The sequence below is a fragment of the Aedes aegypti genome, chromosome 3 (assembly GCF_002204515.2).
Source record: "Aedes aegypti strain LVP_AGWG chromosome 3, AaegL5.0 Primary Assembly, whole genome shotgun sequence".
Lineage (NCBI taxonomy): Eukaryota > Metazoa > Arthropoda > Insecta > Diptera > Culicidae > Aedes > Aedes aegypti.
In genome coordinates, this window is record NC_035109.1 from 67199433 (window position 1) to 67226948 (window position 27516).

The 27516-nt window shown below is 35.5% G+C and overlaps 1 protein-coding gene across 13 annotated transcripts in view; it reads left to right on the top strand.

Annotated features, from left to right (window-relative positions):
• LOC5573338 (protein groucho) overlaps positions 1-27516 on the top strand; it is a 664800-nt gene that overhangs the window by 297040 nt on the left and 340244 nt on the right. Inside the window, exons 1-2 of one of the 13 annotated variants that reach the window (XM_021849491.1) lie at positions 18117-19143; positions 27249-27491. The exons of 11 other annotated variants lie outside the window; for them this stretch is intronic. In XM_021849491.1, coding sequence (XP_021705183.1) covers positions 27474-27491 — 18 coding nt within the window. In that variant the 5' untranslated portion in view covers positions 18117-19143; positions 27249-27473. Of the gene's footprint in view, positions 1-18116; positions 19144-27248; positions 27492-27516 lie in introns of those variants that run through there. One more of the 13 variants, XM_021849492.1, reaches the window with a different exon arrangement.

Consider the following 27516-nt stretch of genomic DNA (forward strand, 5'->3'; position numbering starts at 1 on the left):
ATTCATCATTTTTTTGACATCAGTTAGGTTTTTTCAATTTACAAAGTAAGAATCAAGTAAAATAATGATCCAGAGGATGATTAAAAACAGTTTAACAACTATCATTAAAAATAAAAATTTCGAAAAAATAACTTTATATCCATTTTTATTTTTTTGTTCCTTATTTATTTTTATCCCCCCCCTCGTACCTTCCAAAAGGTCTCGGACATAAAAGAAATTTAATATTTGTATCAGCCTTATAGCAGTTCACGAAATCGGTTTCTCGCAGATAAAGGCAGCAACTAATTGTCGGGTTGCTTGAAAATGCCTATTTTCGTCTTATTTCCGCGATAATTCCATTCACTGAAGTCTAGTACACGACACTGAAGACGGCCACACAGTTGAGGTTGAAATACGCGTATCTGTCAAAGGATAAAAAATCTAGTGGAATTAAATGGTATAGCACTAAATTCTAATGTTTGAAAGAAGGGTGAATTTGTGCTAAACATTTCAATGATAAAAAAATATTCTAATAGCATAGCTCAAAAGAGTACCTAATATTGGAAAGGAGGGTAATTTCTGGGTGAATAACAAAATAATTTTCGCTATAATTCTCGTAATATGGTTAACTTTAATCAAGAGCATAGTACTGTTGAATAAAGTTTCGTTTGTGTATCCATTGACTTTAAAATAAGCCTGATGTCGCCAGAGGAATTCAATAGAAACGCAAAAACGAATGTCATCTAAAGAAATCCTTGATTTACTACTAATTTTGTAAAACGACCATTATGCCAAACGATTTTTCACCAAATGACCATTATGCTAAACGGCTTTATGCCAAACGATTTTATGCCAAATGATCTACCACCGTTTGGTATAAGGTCATTTGGCCTAAAGTCGTTTGGTATAACGACCGTTATACGAATAGTTTTATGCTAAATGACCATTATGCCAATCAACTTTATGCCAAATGACCTTTATCACATCAGCTAAATCTTGTACTATCAATAAGCATTTTGTGCACGAAATTGTATAGATGCACAAATGAATTTGCAAAGAAAACAGAACGTTATTAACGCGTTAATCTAGGTCATATAATGTTAAGGTTACCTTATCACTCAATATTGTCACTGCGCGTGATTTTAAGCGAAACCATAAATTTATAACTGATCGAAGTTATTTGAATATCGATGTTCGAAAGTAAAACACTATGTCGTTGGTTGTTTGACTGTAGTTTCTTGTTGATATCGAAAAATAAAACAAAATTAAAAGCTGTTTTTTAATTTTGTCGAACGTTTCGGTGAGGAAGGTCCCAAACCGACCTAAACGTTGGACAAATAAAATAACAGTTTTCAATTATGTCACGACTGAAAAGCCAATCCATCGTAAAATACTATGAACTATAATTTATTCAACTGTCGTCTATATCTGAAATTGTATAATTCAAATTGGACTTTAACCAAAAACGAAATAAAGACATAGCTGTCGAGCTCAGAATGGTTACCAGTTCTAGTAGGGGAAAAGCGCCAGGCCCACTGTGCAGACTTGGTATTGAAGATAGTTTATAAATTGGCGACGGTCAGATTATTCACTCATGATAATATGATAGACGAAAATTTCTAAACTGTTCGAAGAAAGAAACAGGGACAACCGTTTCATTTCAGGGGATAGATAAAATAGTTGGGAGTGGCTTTGCTAAGAATGTCAGGGCGCACTCCATCATAGTGAACTTTCATATTCCTGGGATGGGATATAGGTATTTCTGCCTTATGCCCTGGCTCAAAAACCTTGGCTTAAGCGCCATTGCTCGCTCTCTGAAATGAAAAGAAAACATTCCCGTCCATATTATGAAACAAATCAATGTATGGAAAACACAGGAGCAAGAATAGGGATTCAACCATGGATGAAAATCAATATTAAGTCTAAGTAAGTAGCAAAAGTGATGTTTTGTCGGAAAAAGTGCCGCTGTGAAATATTTATCCGCGGTTAAATCCATACACAAATTTGCCATGAAACTAGAATTGACTCGTGATTGCTTTTTAAAAATAATCAAATGGAATTCATTCACCAAATTTATGTTCAAAGTCATCTTTCTTCAATTCTTCAACCATTCTCCCTGATTAAAATAGGACACGTGCTTGAAGTCGTGTTGAGACTCCCCCAAATCAACGCAATTTTTTACGGCGAAAGTGGCAAACAATCGCAGCGATTTCGCTGATGTTTCGCTGCATGCACAGTTTGACGAGCGTGTCTAAACCACAGCGACACGATTTCGCAGCGATTTTCGTCGCGTCAGTCTAGATGGTTCCATATACGAGTGTTTAAAGCAACTCAACAACGAAATCCCGTCGATTTTTTGTCGCTTCGCTGAAAAAAATCGCGTTGAATTAGGGGAGCCTTTAATCAGGATCATCTGCTTCCAAATCCAGCGATTTTTTTCGGGTCAGCTGTTTCCACTTCATCAGATTCCTGTAGCTCTTCAATTAACGAACAATCTTTACCAGCAGTACAAGTTAAATCTTTCTTCAGACATCATATTTTTAGTTCATGTTCACAAATGAAACCTTGCACAAAAATCAGGTTCGAAAATTGCAGAAATCTGTAATAATAAAAATGGAATTGTATTTGTATGTCACGAAATGGCTGGAGAACGAGTCCACGGTTTAACCTGATTATTCCACTATATTGCATTCGTTATGGGATGCGACGTGTTTATGCGAGGAAAAAGTTTAGGATTGATCTCCTGAATAGTTAGAAAAGGGGTAAAACTAATTCGTCATTTTGTATGGGAGTTTTTATAGCGTCTTTCAATAGCCTAATTGATAGCAAGACAAAGCTTGCCGAGTTCATTAGTTTCAAATATGCATGGTAAGCCAGAACTCTAGGTGTAACAAAATTCAACCACATTTTTTAAACGTCTGTCCACGCTCACAGATTGTTACGATCAAACCTGCTCCATTTGAATTTACCGTTTTGATTCATATTACGGACACTTAAGGCCTGAGCGTAATATAACCGATCGAAAAGCATATAAATTGAAACAGAATATATGATACCTCTGCGTTATCATGCTTTCAAAACACTAATCTTTCGGATGGCGGTCGAAGATTCGGTTTTCACAGCTTGAATTACCTGAAATAAATAGAAATGAGTGATCTTTCCATGATTCTTATTCCGGACGCAACCTCACTTTTGTTTCATATTGCGGACACTTTGTTTTGAATTCCGGACAGTTCACGAAAAGCAAAACTAAAATGGTTAAATTATAAATTATACTTTCTCATCCGTTAAAGCAACGTCAAAACTAATCGCGCATTATAAAATTTCATGGATTGCTATGGTAAATTCATATTGAAACGTGTCTGAAAGTTGTGAACTTTTGAACGGGAAATTTTGAAACATTTCAAGTGAAACGTTTCCCATACAAAGTAGAGTGTCCGGAATTTGAAGCTGACCGGAATTTGAATCAGAACGGTACATATTAAAATTGTAGATATTCAAAAAACTAATCAATGTTACACCGAATTACGGTACATATTTTGCAAAGTACAAGATGATTTTGATTACCTTGAAAACTATACTGAACACCATAAGAAACTGTAATTATCACGCGTTATATTAGAATAGAATTTACTTCGATTAGTAAGCTTATATGTTTAAGATTTTCCATCGGCTAGGTAAAACGAATGCAAAACTGAAGAATATTAGTATGACACTTCATATAAGACTTGTTTTCATTTTAATTGAGAACATTTAAGGTTTTATATACGAATTTAAAAAATTGAAACGATTTTAGCATTTTCGAAACGCTTACAAACAATCTGTTCTACGACCACTATTTGATGTAGTTTTTAATAGTTGGTCACTTATCTTTGACAACCTAGCTATCATAGAACTTGCATATGGTCTCAAATCTCTTAGCGAATAGCAGTTTCACAAACTGGGATCATTTTTGTAATCTAAGTCAGAAATTTCCATACAACGTTAAACGCCTGGAGGTATACAATGCCCTATAAATGTTACGTAATTAATTCAATTTTGTTCGATTTTTACTCAATTATCAAAGTTTAACCAAAACAGAAAACCAACTTTCGAGTATAAGAAAAATAATATATCCATTCAAAATAAATCTTTCGGCAATCTATCAGCTGCAATCGATAGCTAGGATGCCAGTATTTGTTTTAAAAATATAAACTATAATTCTTTGAAACAACATGCATAAATATTCAAGTTTTCTTCGAAAAAACTATCAAAGTTACCCCGTTTTACGGTACTAAAAAATCACTACCTAGTGAAGATTCTAAATTATTTCTTATACGAAACAGTACCAGAGTAACAAATTTCGCTTTTAAATATTTACAGCTGATTGGAATTTGAAAATCATTAAGTGTGCAGAATCCGGGGCCTTCACGGTGCTTGAAAATTGTGTGCTTTCTAGCGAAGGCACTTTTCCAGCAGCGACCGTATTGTATTGCACACGCGTTTGTAGGCGTCATCGCTTTGCGCTCTGTTTCTTCTGCACCAGTAGCAGCAACGCATCCAACGCAATGCGTTTTCGTTGAACCATTCCTGTCAAAAGCGAACCTTCCGAGCGACGACGACGACGACGACGAAGCACCAATGCGATGCTCTCCAGTTCCCATGTATATTTTTTTTATAACCCACGCCAGCTACTGTTTGTCTATCGTCGTTGTATCGTTCCGCTGCTCTTGGCTTGATAGAATACAGTCAGTGAGCATTGCTTCCACCCCGCTTATGGCTCAATGACGATGATGATTGCGCTCGGATTCGTATCCGCTGTGCTCTTCCGTTACTCTATGTGCCAGTCCTAGCAGCATCCCAGAGATGGCCATCGACGATGATGACGACGAGGAGAACAGCAGCGACGAGATACCCATTCCTGAGTCCTAGCTTCTGGTAGGATGCTTCCAAGCCGTGGTGGCACTTTGGGTCGCCGATTCCGTGGGACAGTGTTTCTCAACCAGTTTTTGTTTTAATTAATTTTATTTTATTTTGAATCTTCTGTAGATCTTTCTACCTGGTATAAGAACTGCTAGTACATTTTGGTGCAGTCTTCAACATGGACGGCCTGCAAATTTGTTTTTAAATCAAATGCTTGTTTTTAATACAAAGACAAAATCGAATTGTTAATAAGTCGATACAGACAATTTATATATTTGTTACATATGGCTTGAATAACCTCAATGTGATATATAAAAGCTTATTCCACCAAATTGCGAACCACTGCATACAAACTTCTCTATGTCATGCCTAGCGCACCTCCCCCGTCCTCGTCCCGAGAGTCATCCTCGGTTGTCTAGCCGAGTGCGTTTGTGTATGCTCCTGTGTTGCCATTGCCATGTTTGTACAGCAATCAGCAGTGTCGGGAAAGGTACAAGGATCGCATCGGTGAAAACCAGCGCGCCCGTCCAGAGAAGTGGTGGGAGAGTGCGGAAGCATGCCCTTCCTGCCTTTCCCCGCTTGCTCACGCTATGCACAACGTGCTGAGATCACGACACGACTATGCTCTGTGGCGAGATGCGGAAGGGAGGAAGCCGAGGCCCGCGGAGAGTGCTTGCTGCAGCAGATCCTTTTCCAGTCAACGCGAACCTCAAACCACACTAATTCGTCCTTTCCTGACAACGACGACAACCAAGAGTTGTTCTAGAGGGAATGAGTCGAGTCGAGCTCCGGAGTCACAATCGTCGACCGACAACGACACGAAAGGAGAAAAAAGGCAGAAATAAAATAACACTCACACACGCACTCGGGAACAACACCGGGGATCAGTGGGTTCCCTTCGGATCCTAGCGGGCGGCAAGAGGAAGGTGCAGACAGAAGGCGCGGAGACGGTATACATTTCAACAACTTTCATTCATGAGCACAAAGTGGAAGCGAGTTTGCCAAATTTCGGACGACGACGACGACGATGGCTAAAGAGCGGAAGAAAGTTCAGGGAGCGAGTTTACTCAATATGGTTTGGCACAGATGCAGAGCATTTTGAGAAATGGATGGTCGTGTGAGCGCGCAAGGATGACGGCGGGGAAGTGATGCCAGATTTGTTATGGAAAAACGAAAAACAATCGTGAATTAATTTCAATAATAATCTGATTTTTTCTTCATGAAATCTGTTATCAAACTGGAATAGCCTAAGGTTTAGTAAGCCGAAGTTGTTAATTTACCCCGAACAAATATTCCAGAAATTTCTTGGTTTTAACAACAGCGCAAGTTTTTTTATTATTCCCAGAAGGAAAAAAACATACAATTTTTTTTTTTATTGAACATTTTGTTTTGTTTCTCCATTACTTTTTTAAATCGACGTAACCACCCTTCACACCGTTCTGAGAAAATTAATTAGAAAAAATCATATTATAGTTTCCAAAACGCATTGGCGTAGGAACAGGGGGACCAGGAGGGCTAGGTCCCCTCCAGAACCATTCAGCCCTCCCGACTATTTTGGATGCTGATATATATGGAAATTTAAAAAATATATTTACATGAATATAACGTAAAGAAAATTGTTCTTTACCAATTTACATGACTCTTATTATTAACAAATAACTCTTCAGTAGTAACGTTCTTTCATTTTGTACAAAAAGAGTGGGAAAACCGAAAGATTAACTTTCCGGCTGTCGCTTCATTGGTAACTGCTAGAATCAGCTTGCTGGTGTGTACATTAAGCGCAATGTTTCGACATTTCTGTTGCAAGAATACTGTTGTACAAAATTGCGTTATTTTTCGCAGTTCCAAAAATTCGTATTATCTGAATAATGCAAGCAATGTTTTTCCCAATGTTGTAACACAAAGCAGCATATTCCCATGCATTATGATTTCCCATGTCCTGCTTGAGTTGTCCGGTGATAATGCTTTCCTTAACCCTTCAGTCGTCGCGCAGTTTGCCACCGTCAGAACCACCACGCTTATGCTGTGTACGATAAGCGAGGTTTGTTCACCTCTGTTGTACAAAATACAACGACTGAAGTGTTAATAAGAATTCACTAAAAAAAATCATGCATTAACTAGAAATCACATAATGTCCGACAGTGTTTGAAAAAAAGGCAACATTACTAAAGGAATTTCTTAGACAGTAGTTAGCGGAAATTCTTGGTTAAAAATTAAGGCGTAATACATAACAAATCTATTCATGAAATTTCAACCTGGCTAAGTCGAACTCGATTATCCGGAGTATCGATTTTTTTTTCACTCCGGATAATCACATCACTAAAATAAAGATTAAAATCGACGATTGAAGAACTTCAATGTTACCTTTTTCCGTTGTTTTAATTATGTGACGCAGTGGTGAAGCCAGAAATTATTTCTAGGAACATTCTAGGAACATTAGAAGAAAAATAAATTTTTGACTGGCACACACCAAAAACTCCTTTTTCAAACCCCTCTTTTCTTACCTACTTACAAAAATGCTAAACCATTCATATTGTATATTGTAATACCTAATTATCTCAAAGTTATGCGTAAAAACTGAAAAGCAAGTATATCAAAAAATATATTCCGGATCGAGTCTAAAATTCCGGATAGGGGAAGGGGTGGTAAAATGAACACCTTAAGGAAATCATCCTGTTTCTGATAGAAAAACGAGCAATTTGTATAGTTCTATCCCACTAAATCAAAAACAGGGATGTTTTCTATAGCAGTGAATTCAGATTAAAATAGTTGAATTTTCACATATTTTTGTCGCTAGCAAAAAACGATGTAAATATTCATTTTACCTGTACTATGTGGGTAAAATGAACAGCTGTTGGTGGTAAAATGAACATCATGCAAAAAACGTGAGTAAAACAAATATTTCTGAAAAATGTTATTGCCTTATCAAAAATTTATCCATTAATGATTGTAACTCATTCAAAAAGAATTCTAAAGGTACCAGATTTGACCTCATATCAAAAAAAAGCTCAAGCCTTCCGAGTTAAAAGTTACGTCAGTTCTAATTTTCAAACGTGATTTTCTAAAATTTTAGTTTTCATTGATATTCTCACTTCAATTGACCTACGTATCAACTCGAACACTCTGATTTATGCTATAAATCGTCCGTGAGTGAAAAAAATTCATTGAAATTTGTTTTTCTCGATAAAAGTCAAAGTGTTCATTTTACCACCACTTCCCCTAATCTATTCCGACCTGTATGCAGCGAAGACAGACAGAATAACAAACTATTCCAACTACGATGTTGTTGATTATTGCGACCGACTTCTGTAAACAAGAATTTGCTAGAAAAAAAACCCTTGGTACGCCAGTGCTAAAATGGTTTTATAATGAATCCCTTTTCAACATTTCTCAAATTTTGAATACAGTAAGCTCGAGCTCAAAAACTAGGAGTTTTTTTTTATTATTTCCTTAAAAAAATATGACAAAATTATACACCGTATCAATTACTTACGACGTTTTCGTACCAGTTTAGAATCGACTCAAATAGTGTTTTGTTTTGAATCCCTCTACTAGCAGCTTTATTTTTTACCGCAAAACATATTCAAACTCTTCTAGTGTCAATATTGATAATTGCTCATCAGGGTCCGGAGATATTTTAAAATTCGGTCCCCGACTCTTTGCTCTGGGAAGTCAAGGAAATTTCCGAACCGACATGGAATTGAACCCAGACACCTTCAACATGGCTTTGCTTTGTAGCCGCGGATTCTTACCACACGACCAAGGAAGGCCCAGGTTTATTATGTCGATGTTTATAATTATAAGGTACAATACTCTAATCTACTTTTTAGATTCCCTTTATTGACATTCTGCTAAGAGAGTTCAAATAAATAAAAGAGATACAAATTCATTATTTTGATGTTAAGTTTAATTACATTAAATTACACGAACAATTTATATTTTATGTATTTGTTAATACACAGTCTCGCTGAATAACATGCAGGATTTTCACTGATCTCTGGGCATGAATTTAAATAATTTAAGGAGGGACTTGCACAGAATCTATCATAGAGTCTTGCAAAAAATGCTTACATAATCTTACACAAGATTTATATCGAATACTTGGCCAACATTTTCATGGTATCTTATTATTGAATATGACACATAATACTCACAAATCCAGCATAGTACAAGATGGATTTCTAACAGAATTATGAGGAGGATTCTTATGAAATCTAGGACAGCATTCTTACAGATTACAGAACATAATTTTAAAATGAATTCATAGAGCGATTCTGTTGGAATTCTGATCACAACTCTTACAGATCCATTCTACCAAATTTGAACTTTGGAAGAATTTTAAGTTTGATTCATGGGTTGATTCTTGTTTAAACCTGTACATCGTTTTCAAATAACTTAAGGCTGCATTTGAATAGAAAATTTTGGCCAGATTTCAATGTCATCCAGAAAACAGTTCATACAGAATTTAGAGCAATATCATCAGTAAATCTCACAAAATGCTGAGAAAGATACCGTTTTGTCTCAAATTCCGAACAGACTCATATTCCGAACACTAGGTTTTTGTATGGCGATGAGGTTGAAATGTTTCGCTAAAATGTATCATCAAATTACCAGGAAATGGCAGTCAATTACAATTAAATATAATCATCTTCCAATCTATTTTATACCTCGGGAGTAGTGATGAATCTCTAGTTCGAGACCAGTATACCGTTTAGATTCATATTACGGACAGCTTTAAATTCCGGACACTTTACTTTGTATGGGAAACATTTCACGCGAAATGTTTCAATTTTTGCTGTTCAAAAGTTCACAATTTTAAGGCTCGTTTTAGTAAACTTTTTCCATAAATATCTTTGAAAATTTATAATGCCCAACTACCTTAGATGTCTCTTTTGCGGTTTAACGATTTCGATTGATGATTTGACTGTTCCATTAATGATTTTCATGAGCTGTCCGGAATTCGATTCAAAGTGTCCGGAATATGAGGCAAAAGTGCGGAAGCGTCCGGAATAAGAATCATGAAAAGGCCACACATTTTGATTTATTTAAAATTATTGAAGTTGCGGAAGCGTATTCTTCACCCACCGTTCGAAAGTAAAGGGCTTCTGGCGCTCGATAGCGCTAAGGAATCATACAGAATGATTTATTTTTTATGCTCTATGCTGGGTTATATTTCCCTGAGTTCTTAAGTGTCCGTAATACGAATCAAAACGGTAACTACCTCAGATAAATTTATTTGCAAAATTATTCATTTGAATACGATTTATTCGTGCTGTTCGGAATTTGAATCAAGGTGTTCGGAATATGAGACAGAATGAACACAGTGTTCGGCATCCGAGTCAAAATGTTGTTCCATACTTTTACGTAAAAACTATACTAAACAAGTTTAAATTAATATTTTTATCAACACACCCTTCAGCTAACAGAAAGACATTGCGAAGAAACTCAAATGTTCATAAATATCGGCTAATATATGCCTACCATGTGCATTTAAAGTCCCTATTGGCCTTAAGTGTTTGGAATATGAGTCAAAACGGTACTCTATAGCTCTTTACCTGTATTCAATTTCTCCAGAAAAAAAAAATACTTCCTGACTGACTTTCGTTCGATTTCACGAAAATGTTGGAATTGTGAACTTGTGAATTCAAACAGGTGGGCAGTCCTTGTATAGATAGTCTTAAAACGCTCAGATGACTTAGGCGAATATTAAGTGAATATTTTGTTTTAAATAATTTCAATAATTCACAATGATTATAAAGAGGTTTCTAATTAATTATAATCAGCTCTATTGGGTTCCTCATAGTATTAAAGTAATTCTCTAAAATGTTCCACGGATTTTACAGCAATACCCATAGGTTATTAGTTTCTTCCAAAAGACAACCGGGAGATACCAAAGGAGAGGTACAAAACGAATTACTTGACGTGTTTCTTAACAAATCTGTGGAATAAATCAAGGGAAATTTTTGGTTGTAGATAAAATTGTAGCGAGCATCGTGAATGAATTTCAGATCATTTTGAAAAGAATCCTGGCAGAATTCAAATACAAACAATAAATAGGAACTCAGGGGATCTGGGTCCTTGGCTTGAAGCCATTTGGCTTAAAGGACATTTAGCATCACGGTCATTTGTCATAATGGTCATTTGGCATTTCAGATAATTCATGTTAGAATAAAATTTCAAGACTTACATTTGGTCTCCAAATTTTAATTCGATTTAATTCTTAGGGGCCTTCCTTCGCCGAGTCGTTAGAGTCCGCGTCTACAAAGCAAAGCCATGCTGAAGGTGTCTGGGTTCGATTCCCGGTCGATCCAGGATCTTTTCGTAATGGAAATTTCCTTGACTTCCCTGGGCACACAGTATCATTGTACCTGCCACACGAGATATGGCCACTTTGCAAAGAAAGCTTTCATTTAATAACTGTGGAAGTGTTAATAATAGCTACTGATATCACTATTGATTAATTATTATTGTTCAATTATGTTCAAGCATAACGTGTTTCATGCATAGAAACAGTTGGCCAAAGTCGTGTAAAAATTAAAGCGTAAAGGGTTAATCAAAAAAATGTATGCATATCTAATTCAATTTCTGAAATGATTTCTAACAAAATTAGCACTCGCTTTTGAAGTTCTGGTGATTTTTTATAACAAACTTCTTGATTTTTTTTTCATTGATATTTCTAACCGTCTCTGAGTATACTCCGGAGGAGTTTTGATGATGTTCTTTCAGAAGGCAGGCTTAGCATTCCTTCTATAGCCGTAGGTAGATTTTATAGAAAGTATTATGATATTTTATTCAGCAGGTCTGTCAGATATTGGCTCTGCTTTTTGCTAAAATTTATTGGTATAATTAGGGCCGAAACTTTTCTCAGAAAATTTTTCATTTTTTTACGGCATGCCCACGGTATAGTCACCTAAATCCTTCTTTAAAGTTACGGAAATCGCTATTTTGTTTTTGGGTCAAGAGTCTTGACACATTGATTTCTAAATCACACTTTAGCTGTCTTTATAATAACAAATATCTATTTCTTCATCAGATCACGAAAAAAGTGACTTTGGTGAAAAGTTCTGAAAATAGTGACTTTAGTGACTTTTTGTTGGAAATAGTGACTGCTTAGTGATCATGTCGAAAAAGTGTTCAAGTCATTAAAAACTAAATTGCTACTAGCCCTGTAAGGGCGATCAGATGCCCAAAAATCAAAAAATAATTTATTTTGATTGTTTTTTCTTGTACGAAAAAACTTGAAACTTCTGTTAAGATATTCTTGGAATATTAGAGCAAGTTCGTTTGTAGTTTCCTTGAAACAGTGTGTCAAAGTTAGAGTTTTCATCAAAAATAAATTATTCAGTATATAAACAAGGTATACGTTCAAGGGAACATACAATATGGCCTATAAAAAATGCGATAATAGCTAAAAATTGAATTTAGCATCCACAAGCGTTATTTTCATTGGTTTCGTGATTGAATGTCATTTCGGATGACTGTCTGATATATCTTCGCTATCTAGGACGATCATGTCATTTTTTTACTAACCTAAATAATGTACGGAAGCTTGAATGTTGGAGGGTTTTTTCACTAAAAGTTAGTCTTATGGGTTTGATGTGCATATTTTAATTTTTGTTTAAGTTTAACAAAAAATAAATGCAGAGTGCTATAAGAGGAGCAATTTGTTCTTTCGGTTAGAGACAACTTAGATCAATTCTAGTTCATAGATTTTGAGCAAAACAGTGCCGCCTATCATACTTTCATGAAGGTCCAGAATTAACCATTTATTCTAAAATATGTTCAAGTCTCCAGCGCTCCAGGTATGGATCCATTCTATCACATGATATGGGCGAATTTTCGAGGCAAGGCTTGTAAAGAATTTCATCACACAGATATTGCCTTCGATGACTGCATGATAAAATTTGAAGGTATGCTTTCATTACCCCTCTAGTAAGGTAAAGGTAGCAGATAAAAATTCTGTCCAAAGTGAAAAATAGGTGAAAACCGATATACCGTTTTGATTCATATTACGGACAGCTTCAAATTCCGGACACTCTACTTTGTATGGGAAACATTTCACGCGAAATGTTTCAATTTTTGCTGTTCAAAAGTTCTCAGTTTCAATGCTCGTTTTAGTAAACTTTTTCCATAAATATCTTTGAAAATTTATAATGCCCAACTACCTTAGATGTCTCTTTGGTGGTTTAACGATTTCGATTGATGATTTGACTGTTCCATTAATTTTTTTTTTTAATTTCTTTATTAGCATCATTCCAAACATTACATTCATTTCTTATATCTAGGTGTTCTGTGTTATTAGACAACACTATCATCCTAATTTGGTAAAATAAATTTAAGATTTAATTAACATTTTGTTAACAACATATTACATTTCATTTGCCGTAGCAGTTCAGTTTTTTACAGGTGAGTTGATTTCACCTGCTTATAAGAGAAAAAAAAAAGTTTTTAATATACTTAACCTAACTTAACCTAAACATATAACGCATTAATCGTGGCAATAGAAGATTGTAACGATTTTTGCCTGAAATTATCGATTATTTTATTTGACATTTGTTCCAATGTTGGATATTCTATGTAACTCATTGGTACTATACCAGGGAGGAAGCCTCAGAATCATTTTCAAAATTTTATTTTGAATTCTCTGCAGAGCTTTCTTCCTGGTATTACAACAGCTAGTCCATATTGGTACAGCATACAACATGGCTGGCCTGAAAATTTGTTTGAATATCAAAAGCTTGTTCTTAAGACAAAGTTTTGATTTTCTATTAATAAGGGGATAGAGACATTTTACATATTTATTACATTTGGCTTGAATGCCCTCAATGTGATTTTTGAAAGTTAAATTCTTATCTAGCATGAGCCCTAGATACTTAATTTCATCTGACCAATTTATTGGAACCTCTCTCATCGTGACAACATGTCTACTTAGAGGTTTCAAATAAAGAGCTTTTGGTTTATGTGGGAATATTATTAGTTGAGTTTTGGAAGCATTAGGAGAAATCTTCCATTTTTGCAAGTATGAAGAAAAAATATCCAAACTTTTTTGCAATCGACTACAGATGACACGCAGGCTTCGTCCTTTGGCGGAAACAAATATTTTTGACATCCCTGAGGTAACTCAGGTAAGTCAGATGTGAAAATATTGTATAATATTGGTCCCAAAATGCTGCCTTGAGGAACACCAGCTCTTACAGGAAGTCTTTCAGATCTGGAGTTCTGATAATTAACCTGAAGTGTACGATTTGACAAATAACTTTGAATTATTCTAACAATGTATGTTGGAAAATTAAAGTTTTTTTAATTTTACAATCAAACCTTCATGCCAAACACTGTCGAATGCTTTTTCTATGTCTAGAAGAGCAAGACCAGTAGAATAGCCTTCAGATTTGTTGGATCGGATCAAATTTGTTACACGTAAAAGTTGATGAGTTGTCGAATGTCCATGGCGGAATCCGAACTGTTCATTGGCAAAAAATGAATTTTCGTTGATGTGGGCCATCATTCTGTTCAAAATAACCTTTTCAAAAAGTTTACTGATGGAGGAAAGCAAACTGATTGGACGATAGCTAGAAGCTTCTGCAGGATTTTTGTCTGGTTTTAAAATTGGAACAACCTTAGCATTTTTCCATTTGTCAGGAAAATATGCTAATTGAAAACATTTGTTAAATATATCAACTAAAACTGATAAGCTACTTTCTGGAAGTTTCTTGATGAGGATGTAGAAAATTCCATCATCGCCAGGAGCTTTCATACTTTTGAATTTTTTAATAATAGTTCTCACTTCTTCCAAATCAGTCTCCCAGGCATTTTAGAAAACGTTCTCTTGATTGAGAATATTTTCGAACTCCTGAGCAACTTCATTTTCATTTGGACTAGTAAGTCCTAAATTGAAATTATGCGCACTTTCAAACTGCATAGCAAGTTTTTGAGCTTTTTCGCAATTAGTTAGTAATAATTTGTTTTCCTCTTTCAATGCCGGTATTGGCTTCTGAGGTTTTTTCAAGATTTTAGATAATTTCCAAAAGGGCTTAGAGCCAGGGTCCAATTGAGAAATTTTATTTTCAAAATTTTTGTTTCTTAATTGAGCAAAACGTTTCTTGATTTCTTTCTGCAAATCCTGCCATATAATTTTTATAGCAGGATCGCGAGTGCGTTGAAATTGCCTTCTCCTCACGTTTTTAAGACGGATCAAGAGTTTAAGATCATCGTCTATAATCACGGATTCAAATTTTACTTCACATTTTGGAATTGCAATGCTCCGGGCTTCAACAATGGAATTTGTTAAAGTTTCAAGAGCATTGTCAATATCAACTTTAGTTTCTAAAGAAATGTTAACATCAAGATTAGAGTCAACATACGTTTTATATATATTCCAGTCGGCTCGTAAATAATTGAAAGTGGAGCTGATAGGATTGATAAACGCTTCTTGGGATATTTGAAATGTAACAGGGACATGATCAGAATCAAAATCAGCATGAGTAATCAGTTGGCTACAAAGATGACTAGAGTCGGTTAAGATCAAATCAATCGTAGATGGATTTCTAGAAAAGGAAAAACATGTGGGGCTATCAGGGTATTGAATTGAGAAATATCCTGAAGAGCACTCATCAAATAAAATTCTGCCGTTGGAATTACTTTGAGAATTATTCCATGACCGATGTTTGGCATTAAAGTCACCAATGACAAAAAATTTTGACTTATTGCGAGTCAATTTACGCAAGTCAGTTTGGAGCACTGTTCCATTAATGATTATCATGAGCTGTCCGGAATTCGATTCAAAGTGTCCGGAATATGAGGCAAAAGTGAGGAAGCGATTTTGATTTATTTAAAATTATTGAAGTTGCGGAAGCGTATTCTTCACCCACCGTTCGAAAGTAAAGGGCTTCCGACGCTCGATAGCGCTAAGGAATCATACAGAATGATTTATTTTGTATGCTCTATGCTGGGTTATATTTCCCTGAGTCCTTAAGTGTCTTCAATATGAATCAAAACGGTATTTTGTTTTATTGTAATTTTTATTTGGTAAATGAAAACGTAACAAAAATGTTATTCATCAATTAAATTAAATGTTTAATCTGTTAAGACTCATATTTTTTCAACTGATTAAACTTCTTCTTGTTTCTGGCGTTACATCCCCACTGGGACAGAGCCTGCTTCTCAGCTTAGTGTTCTTATGAGCACTTCCACAGCTATTAACTGAGAGCTTACTATGCCAATGACCATTTTTGCATGCGTTTATGGTGTGGCAGGTACGAAGATACTCTATGCCCTGGGATGTCGAGAAAATTTCCAACCCGAAAAGATCCTCGACCGGTGGGATTCGAACCCTTTTGCAGCTTTTCGGACGATTTGCGAACTATCCGTTCACCTTTTCGTTCGTGAACCTACGTCGGCTCTGAAGTACTATCAAACCATCATCCCTTCGATTACTTTTTGTTCATCCTTAAGTTATTTTAACTTCTGTACTGCCAAATATTCAGCCTTGTGATAGTCTTTTACTATGTTGAAGGTGATATTTCGATTCCAGGATGCTCTAGGATCGTATCATGGTTACTATAAGTATAATAGGACACGAAAGAACTTCTGCTAGATAAAGTGCCGTATCTATGATGCACGAATTCAAAAATGGAAAGAAAGCTTGCGGTAGAGTAAGGTGGGGCAAAAGTTCGACCTTAGTGGTATAATCAAAGTTTCAAGGAAAACAATAGCAGTTAAAACAAAACAAATACCATACAGTGAACTTTCTACATATTGGCTATAATTTTTCTGAACAAACTTGTGTCAAAATATTTACCCAGTTTTAGTTATAACAGTTTCAAAATTGATTGTCTTATTCGAACTTTTGCCCCACCGGTGGGGCAAGAGTTCGAATCTAGTGTGGGGCAAAAGTTCGCTGGCTAAAACACAAAATATCGATCCTTTTATGACAGGCATACTTTACACCAGCCGTAAACTTAAGTTTGACGAAAAATACACACTAAATTTTCATCAAAAAATTGCCCAAAACCGGGTTGATTGTAATATACTCAAAATTAGCAGTTTTTTGCAAAACTAAGTGGAAACGTGAAATTTTGGAGACATTTTTCACATGATCAGACAAATTTAACTAAATTTGAAGATAATATGTGGATTTTAGGCAATTTGCATTTTTTTTCCGTGATTTTATACATGGGTCGAACTTTTGCCCCGCTGATTCGAACTTTTGCCCCACTATGGGCCAAAAATTGTTTTCAAGCATTTATGCAAAAACTAATACACCTCAAAGCAACCTTATGATAGGCCTAGAAACGCTCTTACATAAAATATTGAAAAAGATTTTATCTTCAATTGGTTCCATGCAACGAAAGTTTGACCAAAAATTACAATATTCACGTCGAAAAACAACAAATAGCAATAACTTTTCCAAAACTCAATCGATTTTTATGATATTTGGAGTGAAAGTCTCTTACTTAAATAGCATTCGAACCACCATGACATTTATAAGTTTTTTTTTTTTAATTGAGCTAGAAATCTTAAAAAGAAACTCTTACCCCACTCGAACTTTTGCCCCACTTTACTCTATAGGCTGCATAGGGTGGTCAAATTAGCCCTCTTTCTATATCTTCCTAATAATGTTCACGAACAAAACAAGATTTTTATCAATTTTCAACCATTTTGTTAAAGGATTGGAGGTTAATTCAAATGTTTTGCTTATCTTGTGATAGATTGGCCCGTTTTTAGTATATTCATAAAAAATCTAATAATATCTCCAAAATTTAAAATGTAGTGAGTAGTAGCGTGTTGAGCACGTCTCTCAAAATTGCAATTATCACCGAAAATTCTGAACATTCATGATTAATATATTAAGAAAAATGTGGGAAATAGGGTTTTTCAAAGATGTTTCATTTAAATGAGATATATGTTCTTCCTAAAATTGGCTTGTATAGACCGGAATACGAAGATATCCCTCTTTTATAAAAATTGAAAAAGACTAGAAAGTTCTTGGCAACACTTCATACAGCATTTGCTGCTGCAGTAGCAGCTGTTCACCGTAGTAGCTTCAGAAGAGAGCCCTCTTCTTTAGGTCCTTGCCACACCAACAACCATCAGCAGTCCGCACGCGAGAGAACTCTGGACTGACTCCGGAGAGAAAGTGAGAACCACCCAACATCGTCGGCGCCCGCCGCCGTTATCCTTTTGCATGCTTTTACAACACAACACAGCAGCGCGACTGTCGACGACGACCGCATTCGCACGTATTTCATTTGTGTGCAAACTCCGGCGCAGGAAGGATCATCCTTGGAGCCGTTAGCTCGTTGCGTTCGAAAGGCAGTGCTCTCTGAATGCCGTACTGTTATAATAAACAAGCTTGGATTGAAGTGCGGATTTAAACGATTTGACGATTTGGGATCGGTGTGGTCGTCATCAGAGTGCGAAAGGTTTCTGCGGTTGAATTAGTGTCTTTTAAAGAAGAAAACCAATTGAGCAAGGATATAAGAAAAAGGATAACACCGCGACAAAAAGGGAAATATTAGCGGTGAAGAAGCAAAAGCATTCAAAGGAGAAGAAAAGTGTGAGGTGAAGAAGGTCATCGTCAAACTGACGGACGGCGGATTACGTTGTATGCTGGCTGTGTAATTCGGGGGAAAATCGTCCTTCAAATTGGATTAATATCGGTCCCGTAATTGAATTGGCCAGGTGCCAACGGTGAAGAAGTGTTGTGAGCCAGGTGGGGCAGTGAATTTCCGGCAGTGTACGTCAACAAAAGCGAGAGTGTTTTACGGTTTGGGGCGGAAAAAGTGTCACAATTCGTCTCGCTTGATTCGGTTTTCGTCCTTCTCGGTTTCGAGGCAGTCAGTGTAGTGGGTTGTGTGGGTGGTGATGATGATAATGGTCGACAATCATCGAGAGTGAGAGTTATTTCCTGCTGTCGGTAGTGCTTCGTGCCCCCTCGTCGCCCCCAAAGGGACTTCCGAGGATACATCATAATTCAATCATTTATTAAACATAATCACATTAAAAACAGTTACCATCCCAGTTCTGTATCCACACGTGTAATCGCCCTCTTCCACCACAATGGTCTATCCAGTGAATGAATAAAACATCAATATTACGATAATAAAATAAAGCACATTTTCCATCGGATGAATTAATCAGTTTAATTATTATGCTCTGCTACTGAGCTGGAAGAAGGAGAGTGGCTGTGGTGTTGGGCTGCCCTGCTGTAAATGACGATATAAAGTCGGTCGAGCGCTGTGGTGGCAGCCGTGGTCGTTTGTGGTAATAGCAACAGACGAATTCCATGGAAAATCGGTTGGTCGCGGAACTAGACCATCTTCGATGGAATTATGCAGTTGTTTTTTTTCTTTTGTGATAGAATATAGATGTTTCCATAGATAATGCGACAATGTTGGCTCAAGAGTAGTTTTTAAAAAGGACCTACGAATCTTTGCATGTAATTTATTTTAAAATCTAGACTATCCGTTTAAAAGAAAACTAATTTACGAAAACTCGTAATACGAGTGGTTAAACAAACGTACGGAAGAAAAATGTCAAATGAATGCAGCTGACCGCGATGGTGATCCAGGGAACAGTACGGTTTTGTGTTTTTCTATTATTTCTCGTACTAAGAGCTGCTTTCACTGTACATGTGTCTCATTCGACATAACAAGCAAGATTAAACTATTTTTGTTGTTTATGAATGGACATTTATGAAATCTATGCAACATTTATGATTTATGAAAATGTCATCGTGTCAGACGACATTCATTCCATCGTTTTTGTGTTTCTCAATGTTCATTCTACCGTTCGTGTTATGAGTTAGAGGAGACGGTAGTGGATAAGTGTAGAAAAATGACCATGGAAGCGTTTATGCTGGCGAACCGGTTACGTTTTCGTTGTATTGTCGCTCTTATTGCGTTTGGGCCTTCATGTTTTGATAATTTTTGATATTTTAATACAAACATTTTCATTCCATCTAAATATCAAAGATTCGAACATAGGAGGGACTGGAATTTGTAATAATAGCTCGGTGTAAATTTTGAAGTTTTAATGATGGACTTTTTTTTTGCTTTTTACCATCAGTTTGATGGGTCTTCCAAAACCGTGTGGCTACAAAGCAAAGCCATGCTGAAGGTTCCTGGGTTCGAATCCCGGTCGGTCCAGGATCTTTTCGTAAAAGAAATTTTCTTGACTTCCCTGGGCATAGAGTATCATCGTACCTGCCACACGATATACGAATGCAAAAATGGCAACTTTGGCAAAGACTGCTCTCAGTTAATAACTGTGGAAGTGCTCATAAAAACACTAAGCTGAGAAGCAGGCTCTGTTCCCATAAGGACGTTAATGCCAAACAGAAGAAGAACCATCAGTTTGACGGAAAACCAGGGCGAATTCCGTACATACATGCTGAGTGAATCTATATTGAAATTCCTTGAGTAATCTACAGCGATTAGCCAAAAGATATCTCCAATCCACCTTAAAATGGAATCTTAACAAATGCATTTCAAGAAAGAATCCTTAAACTTGTTTAAAACACAAACAAATTCTTTAGATTCGTTAGGAAATAGTTTAGGAGTTATACTAGTAGTTCACCAAGAAACTCGTTAATAAGTTCAATGAAATCATGAATTTTACTAGAAAAAAATGCGCCAGAAATTCATTCGCGATTATGGATACTATGGACCAATGCACTAGTTCACTCTATGACGTTTGAGCGGTGCCGTATTATTTATGTGGCCATGGGAACGAATGAATTCGGTACTGCTCAAACGTCAAATTAGTGAACTCGTGCATTGGTCCATGGACCTTTGCACGAGTTTACCGATTTGACACATGGGCGGTGCCGAATTCACTCGTTTCCGTGGCCACATAAATAACACGGCACCGCTCAAACGTCAACTAGTGAACTCCATTCTTCATTTCACCAAAAAACATAACCTCTCTAAAGTTGACAATGGGGCTCTGCACTGTTTTGATTTTGTATGGGATTTTGACTTTTACTGGCCTTGTTGTTAACAAATTTTGTGAAGCAGTGATAGAGAAACCACCATTATTTTGCAAAGCCCCATACTTAAATCATTTTGACAAATATTACATTGGCTTTGTTATTTTTCAACCAATTTTGAAACTTTTGGCATCATTCTCTTTAAAATTAAATTTATGAAAACTTTGTAAAAACTCCAAATTGGTCTAATAATAAAACAAGTCTAAAAATACCACATTTTTCAATTTTTTGTCAGTTAAACGTTATTTTTTAAGTTGAAACTGTTGTTTATTTCGTATGTTTAGGTATTTGCAACCGTATGGAAAGGTTTTTGCAACAATTTTTAAATAATTGTATAACATATATATTTTTGCATGTATTAAAATGTAGGAACTATTCATATTAGTTTTATATGACGATGCTTCCGAAACAATAGTTTTGTAGTAAAAGTATAATTTAGGACAAAAAAAAACTTAAATTATCCAAAGAAATTTGATTGTTTTTCCATTTTAAAATCATGTTGTGCAATTTTTGTCGGACAACTAAGTCAAACCCTTTTTTAAATTAAAATGTATCACATACTTAGTTTGAAACAACTAAATAAACTTCGAAGGCATGTGAAAATTGGGATCGGTTAAATATTTATGAAATTATGGTCAAACAAAGATGATTTTGTTACTAAAAAGTACAAAGTTTTCATAAATTTATCTTTGAAGACAATAATGTCAAGTTTCAAGCATACTTCACTAAAGGTCATGTTTTATAACTTAAAAGTTCTCCTTCAAGTCGCTTGCGTTACCTCTAAATGTTAATATTTAGGGTCATATATTGAGGTTTTTCTTTTTATGTGAATCGTATTCAGAAGAGCACAAGAATTTTTGGTTTTGAGAACTTTCGAAAAATAAGCCTCGCCCTACTGTGGATGATCTGTCAAATTGACCTAAGTATTGTCAAACTCGATTCGTGGTGTAATGACAAATTATAAATAGGAGGTTCTCTGAGGATTTGTTAATTGTTAGAATTTGATATGTTGTGAGTGATGATAGTTATAATTGATTTGGTTACTTCGAGTACAGAATGATATCTAGATTTTGCCATCTTATTACTATGGCACAATAAACATGATATATTCAGTTTTTCTCACTGGGATTATACCCTATTCTATTTCTCAATTCTTGATTCTGACAGGAATTTCACAAAAACGTTCAGTAATTCATCCACAATTATTTAAGGCTACCTTTAGCTGTGAAGTCAATTCTTAGCCACTATTTGGCCACTATGGTGCAATTATTTATTCAAGTCACTTTAACAATCTGTCTGACCGCTATCAGCCCTGGAATGCCGTTTCACCAAACGCCACTTCCCAGAATAGCTCTTTCCCTCGAAATATGTTTGACGCTCATAATTGTCAACTTTATCCATTTGATTTGCACCCTTTTTGTATGGTTTTCTTTTTTTTTCAATTTCACCGCCCTCCTGGTCGAATATAACCAAATATCTTCTTATTGCTTATCATGCTGTTTAGTTCACCATCCTATCATCGAAGATTAATCTTGCCTATTTTTGAACAGCATAACTTTTCGGGGAAACAGGTTGAGGAACTACCATTCGGGAAAAAGTCATTCGAGAAACAACATTCGGAGAAAAGTAGTACAATTCAGATCTTATAAACGAGAAGAAAAAGCAGAAAATTTTTCTACGAATTGTCAAGAAAAAACATTTTCTGCGCTTATTTTGAGAATAACCCCATAATTATTCTTCGGAATGATTCTTTCAGGTATTTCTTTAGGAACTGATTTTTTTTTTCTATCTTTATTAACGAGATTTTTAGCCCTGGGCTAGTTCATCTCGGGACCAACGGCTTTACTTCCCTTCCGAAGGAAGTCGTCACTGAAATTTTTTTAGTGACTATCTCGGGGATGGGATTCGATCCCAGGTCCTCGGCGTGAGCGGCGTGTGTTCTAACCCCTACACCAGGTCCGTTCCCCAGGAACTGATGACTAAAAATTGAAAACTATTGTTGTTAAAACACAACGATATATTTAAACAGTTTCATCAAAAACTTGCACAATGATTCCTCCATTAATACTTGAAGGATTTGTTATGGAATTTTTTACTACTACTCTAAGTATTTTTTTGACGGTACATGTATAATGATATATTTATATCCAGACCAGTTGATTGACAAAGAGTTATAACAGATTTTGTTACTCAACTAGCGCATTTTTTCCAACAAAATATGTTAAAATTTAGGCTAATTGATAGCTAAAATCACGAAAATTATAACACAATTTCTTCAAAATTGGAACAGATTTGTTATAATTTAAACAAAAACATAAACCATTATGCTTCAAATCATACATTAAATATAACTCATTTTGATATTTTTTAGTAACTGAATTATAATAAAATTTCTAATTTACTTTACATGAATAGAAGCGTTCATGTATAAGCAATTGCCCTCAGATTTTTGTGTTATAACTATGTTTGAAATTATGTTATAATTTCGTTGTAAATTTAAAAAAATTGAAACTGATTTGGTTTTAATTGTGTTATAATTTCGTTAATCAACTTAAAAGCTTTTAACGAAATTGAAAAAAACTAAAAATGGTTTTTCGTAACAAATCTTGATATAATTGTGCTATAATTTTGTTGTGATCTACTGATCTACTGATACTGAAATTTTATCCATAATTCCTGTTAATATTGTTTCAGGGATATTTTTCAGGAAAGAATTCATGTTTTTCCTCAAAATTTCTCTACTCCTGTAGGCGAATTCCGGCGCGTATTTTCTTCGAAGAAAACACAATTTTCTTAACTACCGAAAAGCTAAACATTACATATAATTTGCAATTGGATTAAATGGACAAATTGATGTGAAGATTTGCGAAAAAGTTACACGTCTTCTCAGTGAGAATCGAACTCACGACTCCCTGATCTCTAGTTAGGGCGCGTTACCACTACGCCATGAAAGGACTCATGAACGCAGAAGTTAACCTGAATTCGATTTCAGCTCAATAATCACGTGGTCCTTTTTCGCAAAGTGCACCCCTTTCGGAAGAATTAGATGCCCATCCAAACACAACGCTTTCTATATATATCCAATGCCTAGCTCGAGAGCGCATTGTTTTTTAGGTATAGGAATAGCACACTACACTAGCCAGCAACTGCGCTGGCTGAGGTTTCTATTGTGTGGGCTTCCAATGGGTCGCGACGTTCTCAAACGACCGGTTACGGAACATGAGTCCGTTGCTCGATAAATAATTGTTTTTAATTATGAATCGTGGCTTACGGCTAACCAGCCGAGTGGAAGTTTAACAACTACCGAAAAGCTAAACATTACATATAATTTGCAAAAAATATACCTGGAGTAATTATAGGAGGAATTCAAGAAAAAAAATCTTCGAAATCAATTCAGTTAATACGTTTATTAACATTTCTGGTTGAGTTTTTCATAAATTCTTGGGATGATTCTTCAATCCTTAGATAGCCTATGAGGGCATTGCTGGTGGAATAATTAAAGGAATTTATGCAAACTGCTATGACAAATTCAAGAGTTGTCCAAAGAAAAACTTTTGGAAGTTATCTGTGTTGAAATGATCGATTGAAACTCTTAACCAATTATTTTCAGGAATCCTTGTAAGGAGCTAGTTGAATTCACGAGGAATCTCTACAAGCATTCAAACTAGTGTTAATTTAAAAAAAAAATAATTTCTGCAGTAATCTACTATCATTTCTAGGGAAGTACTCGAGGGTAACTAAGGGTGATTTTCGTGTAAACTTTCCAGAGAAGAGTCCTTCGGGAAATTTTTTAAGGAATTACTTACATATTCATTGCCAAATTCGAGAAATATTATCAGTAACAATTTCAAATAAATTTAGGTTGATTTTTTTAAAGTTATTTGATTTATTATACTCGGTACAATCAACTCAAAGTTTTTAAGACAACTCTTTGATGGAATCAATAAAACATAATTTGAGGTGTCGCTGAGGACTCGCTGGTGAAAAGTTTAAAGAAGGATTCGATAAATGCTTTCAACTATGATGACTCATTTTTTTTCTGAGGTTTTATCGGCAAAAGTAGACGGAAAAGTAGTTTTAGCTTCTTCAAAGCTGATAGAGCCGATCTAAATCCTTAGGGACAACGAAACGTCGGAGAGGTAGAAGAAAAAGTCGTTTTAGCATCTTAAAGTCTGGTAGTGTCTATACAACTTCAGAAATAAATTTAAGGAAGAATCCCTAACGTAATTCTTGGTGCATTTTCTGGTGATTCCTGCAAAGTGTTGTTAAAACCTCAGCCGATAGATTCCAGATCAGTGCGAAAACTAACAAAACAATTCATTCTGACTTTGAGAACAAATGCGACGCGATAGAGAGTGAGTGGAACACACGTACGCATTCAATGTCACCCATTGTTTATGTCTACTGGATCATATGTGTCTATTTGAGAGCCAAACAGAGAGAAAATGATTAAAACTTTTGGTTTGGGATTAGTAACAAATGTTATATCAACCAAGAACCCAAAGTATGGGATGCCGATATCCACTTGTAGCTACTACAATACTGATTATAAGTTTTTGAAACTTGTTCAGTAATCGCAGTAATCGTTCTTAAGGAAGAGGTGTTTAAAAAAAATTCTATGACTTACTAGATTTTTTAGCAAAAAACATTAAAAAAAGTTGTATTTTTGTTTAATTAACTTAAGGTGAAGATGAATCGAAACCAAACCTCAAATTTCCAAGAGTACAAATCTGGAGAACCGAACACCCGTTTGAGCTGAAAACTGAAAAAAAAGCTGAAACCAATTGAAAATCAATTGGTCACTAGCTAGTGGTGGTTGGTGGTTCTCAGCTCGAACGGGCACGGTAAAAAATCAGCACGTTCGATTGAATAGATTGATCACTTGACTCAATTCAAAACACCAATCACCATGATTTGAAGAGTTCTAACTTTGGATTTGCTCTACTGTCTCTAGAACTAGACTCTGAAGTGAAAAGTCGTTGATTTTGAACATCGTGTCTATTATATGAAAGCAATCATTGACAGCTCGTTGAAGAAAGTGATTGAGATCAATTCAACTCCTTTCAACAGATGCGAGTTGGTGTCGAGGTAAGACACTAGGCTTGCACTCCGAAGATTGGTGGATCAAATCTGGGTCAGGCGGAAATGTTTATTTTAACTTTTTTTTAATTTCAAATCAAAACATGCAACGTTGAATTCAAGTGATGTTACCTTGATTTTGCCAAGATTCAACAGTAGTGCAAATCCAAGTACAGAACTATTGATAACATGGTGCTTATTTTTTACCGTGGGTGTTCGGTTCTCCAGATTTGTGCTCTTGAAAATTTGTGGTTTGGCTTCGATTCATCTTCAACTTAAGTTTCAAATATGTCCGCTTATAAGTTGCCCAAATATACTCTACTACATTTGAACAACGTAATAAAGGACTTGAGCAATAAAGTAGATCATTTATATTAGGTTGTGAATATTGTATGTTTGATTTTTAATAGGTGTACGAATATGGATTTCAGGCATGAATTCGATACTTTTCCATTATTTCAAAGATGAATATAAATGAACACATTTTATGATTGTCGAATTACAGATGACACCTATGATCTTCACAATTGATGAAATATTTGAAACTCTATTATTTAAAAGTTTTTTATCACCTTGATGTGAAAACAGTTCCCCGTACGAATATAAAATTGAGCCACTGTAAACAAAACGATTGGATGATGGCGACGACAAGCCTGCTAAAAAAATGTTCGCGGATTACCAGACATGACGTCATCTTCAGCCACTTCGTGAACTTTCGGCTCTCCGAAGTTAGCATCTCACAACTAACATTTCAAAACTGAAGCTATCACAAATACTTATTTGGTGCTTCAACCGTACTTCCCAATATACATCGGGTTGAGATGTGAATGCTACAAAGATAAAGAGAAGAACGATGATATTGATACAAATGTGCAAACAACAATACAAAAAAGTTAGAATTAACTTTAAACCTAATTCGTTGTCCCAAACATTTGTGTCCTCTATAATTTTTAAAACTTTAAAAATATGGATTATGTACCTATAAGTGAAAGGTTGTTTTGAAGAACTTTTTTTTCAGTGTGTATTTTTTCATTTTTTCCCAAATGGTTGACAACCACTTCTCCATAGAAAGTTTTTCTTTAAAACGACCAGTTTTGGAGCTAAAATGTTTCAAATAAAATTAATGCTATAACTGATAAGTTCTTTTTAAAAGTTACTCTTGAGTCTAAGCGATCAGTTTACATATGGAAAACACCTATTTTATCACAAAAAAAATATTTATTAAATATAATCCAAATCGAAGACAGTTAGTCACGATTCCTGCTAAAATCAACTCATTCTGTATGGAATTCCTCAACAGCAGCATCATCATCAGCAGCAGCAGTGTTACAGTGATTCACAGTGTCAACCGGTGGAAACAGTCGTTTTCGGGTAGCTTCGTGAAAAGTGATTAATTTTTAAATCATCGCGCCCGCCCATCAGAGTTCGTTCGCCAGGGTGGAAAGACGCTCCCCACCTTTCGCGGATTTACTCTCATCGCGCGCAGGCCACCACGATTCCAGTGCTCAGCAAACAAGTTGTTAATATGACTGCCAATTTGAAGGTGCGCGATAATTATATTTAATTTG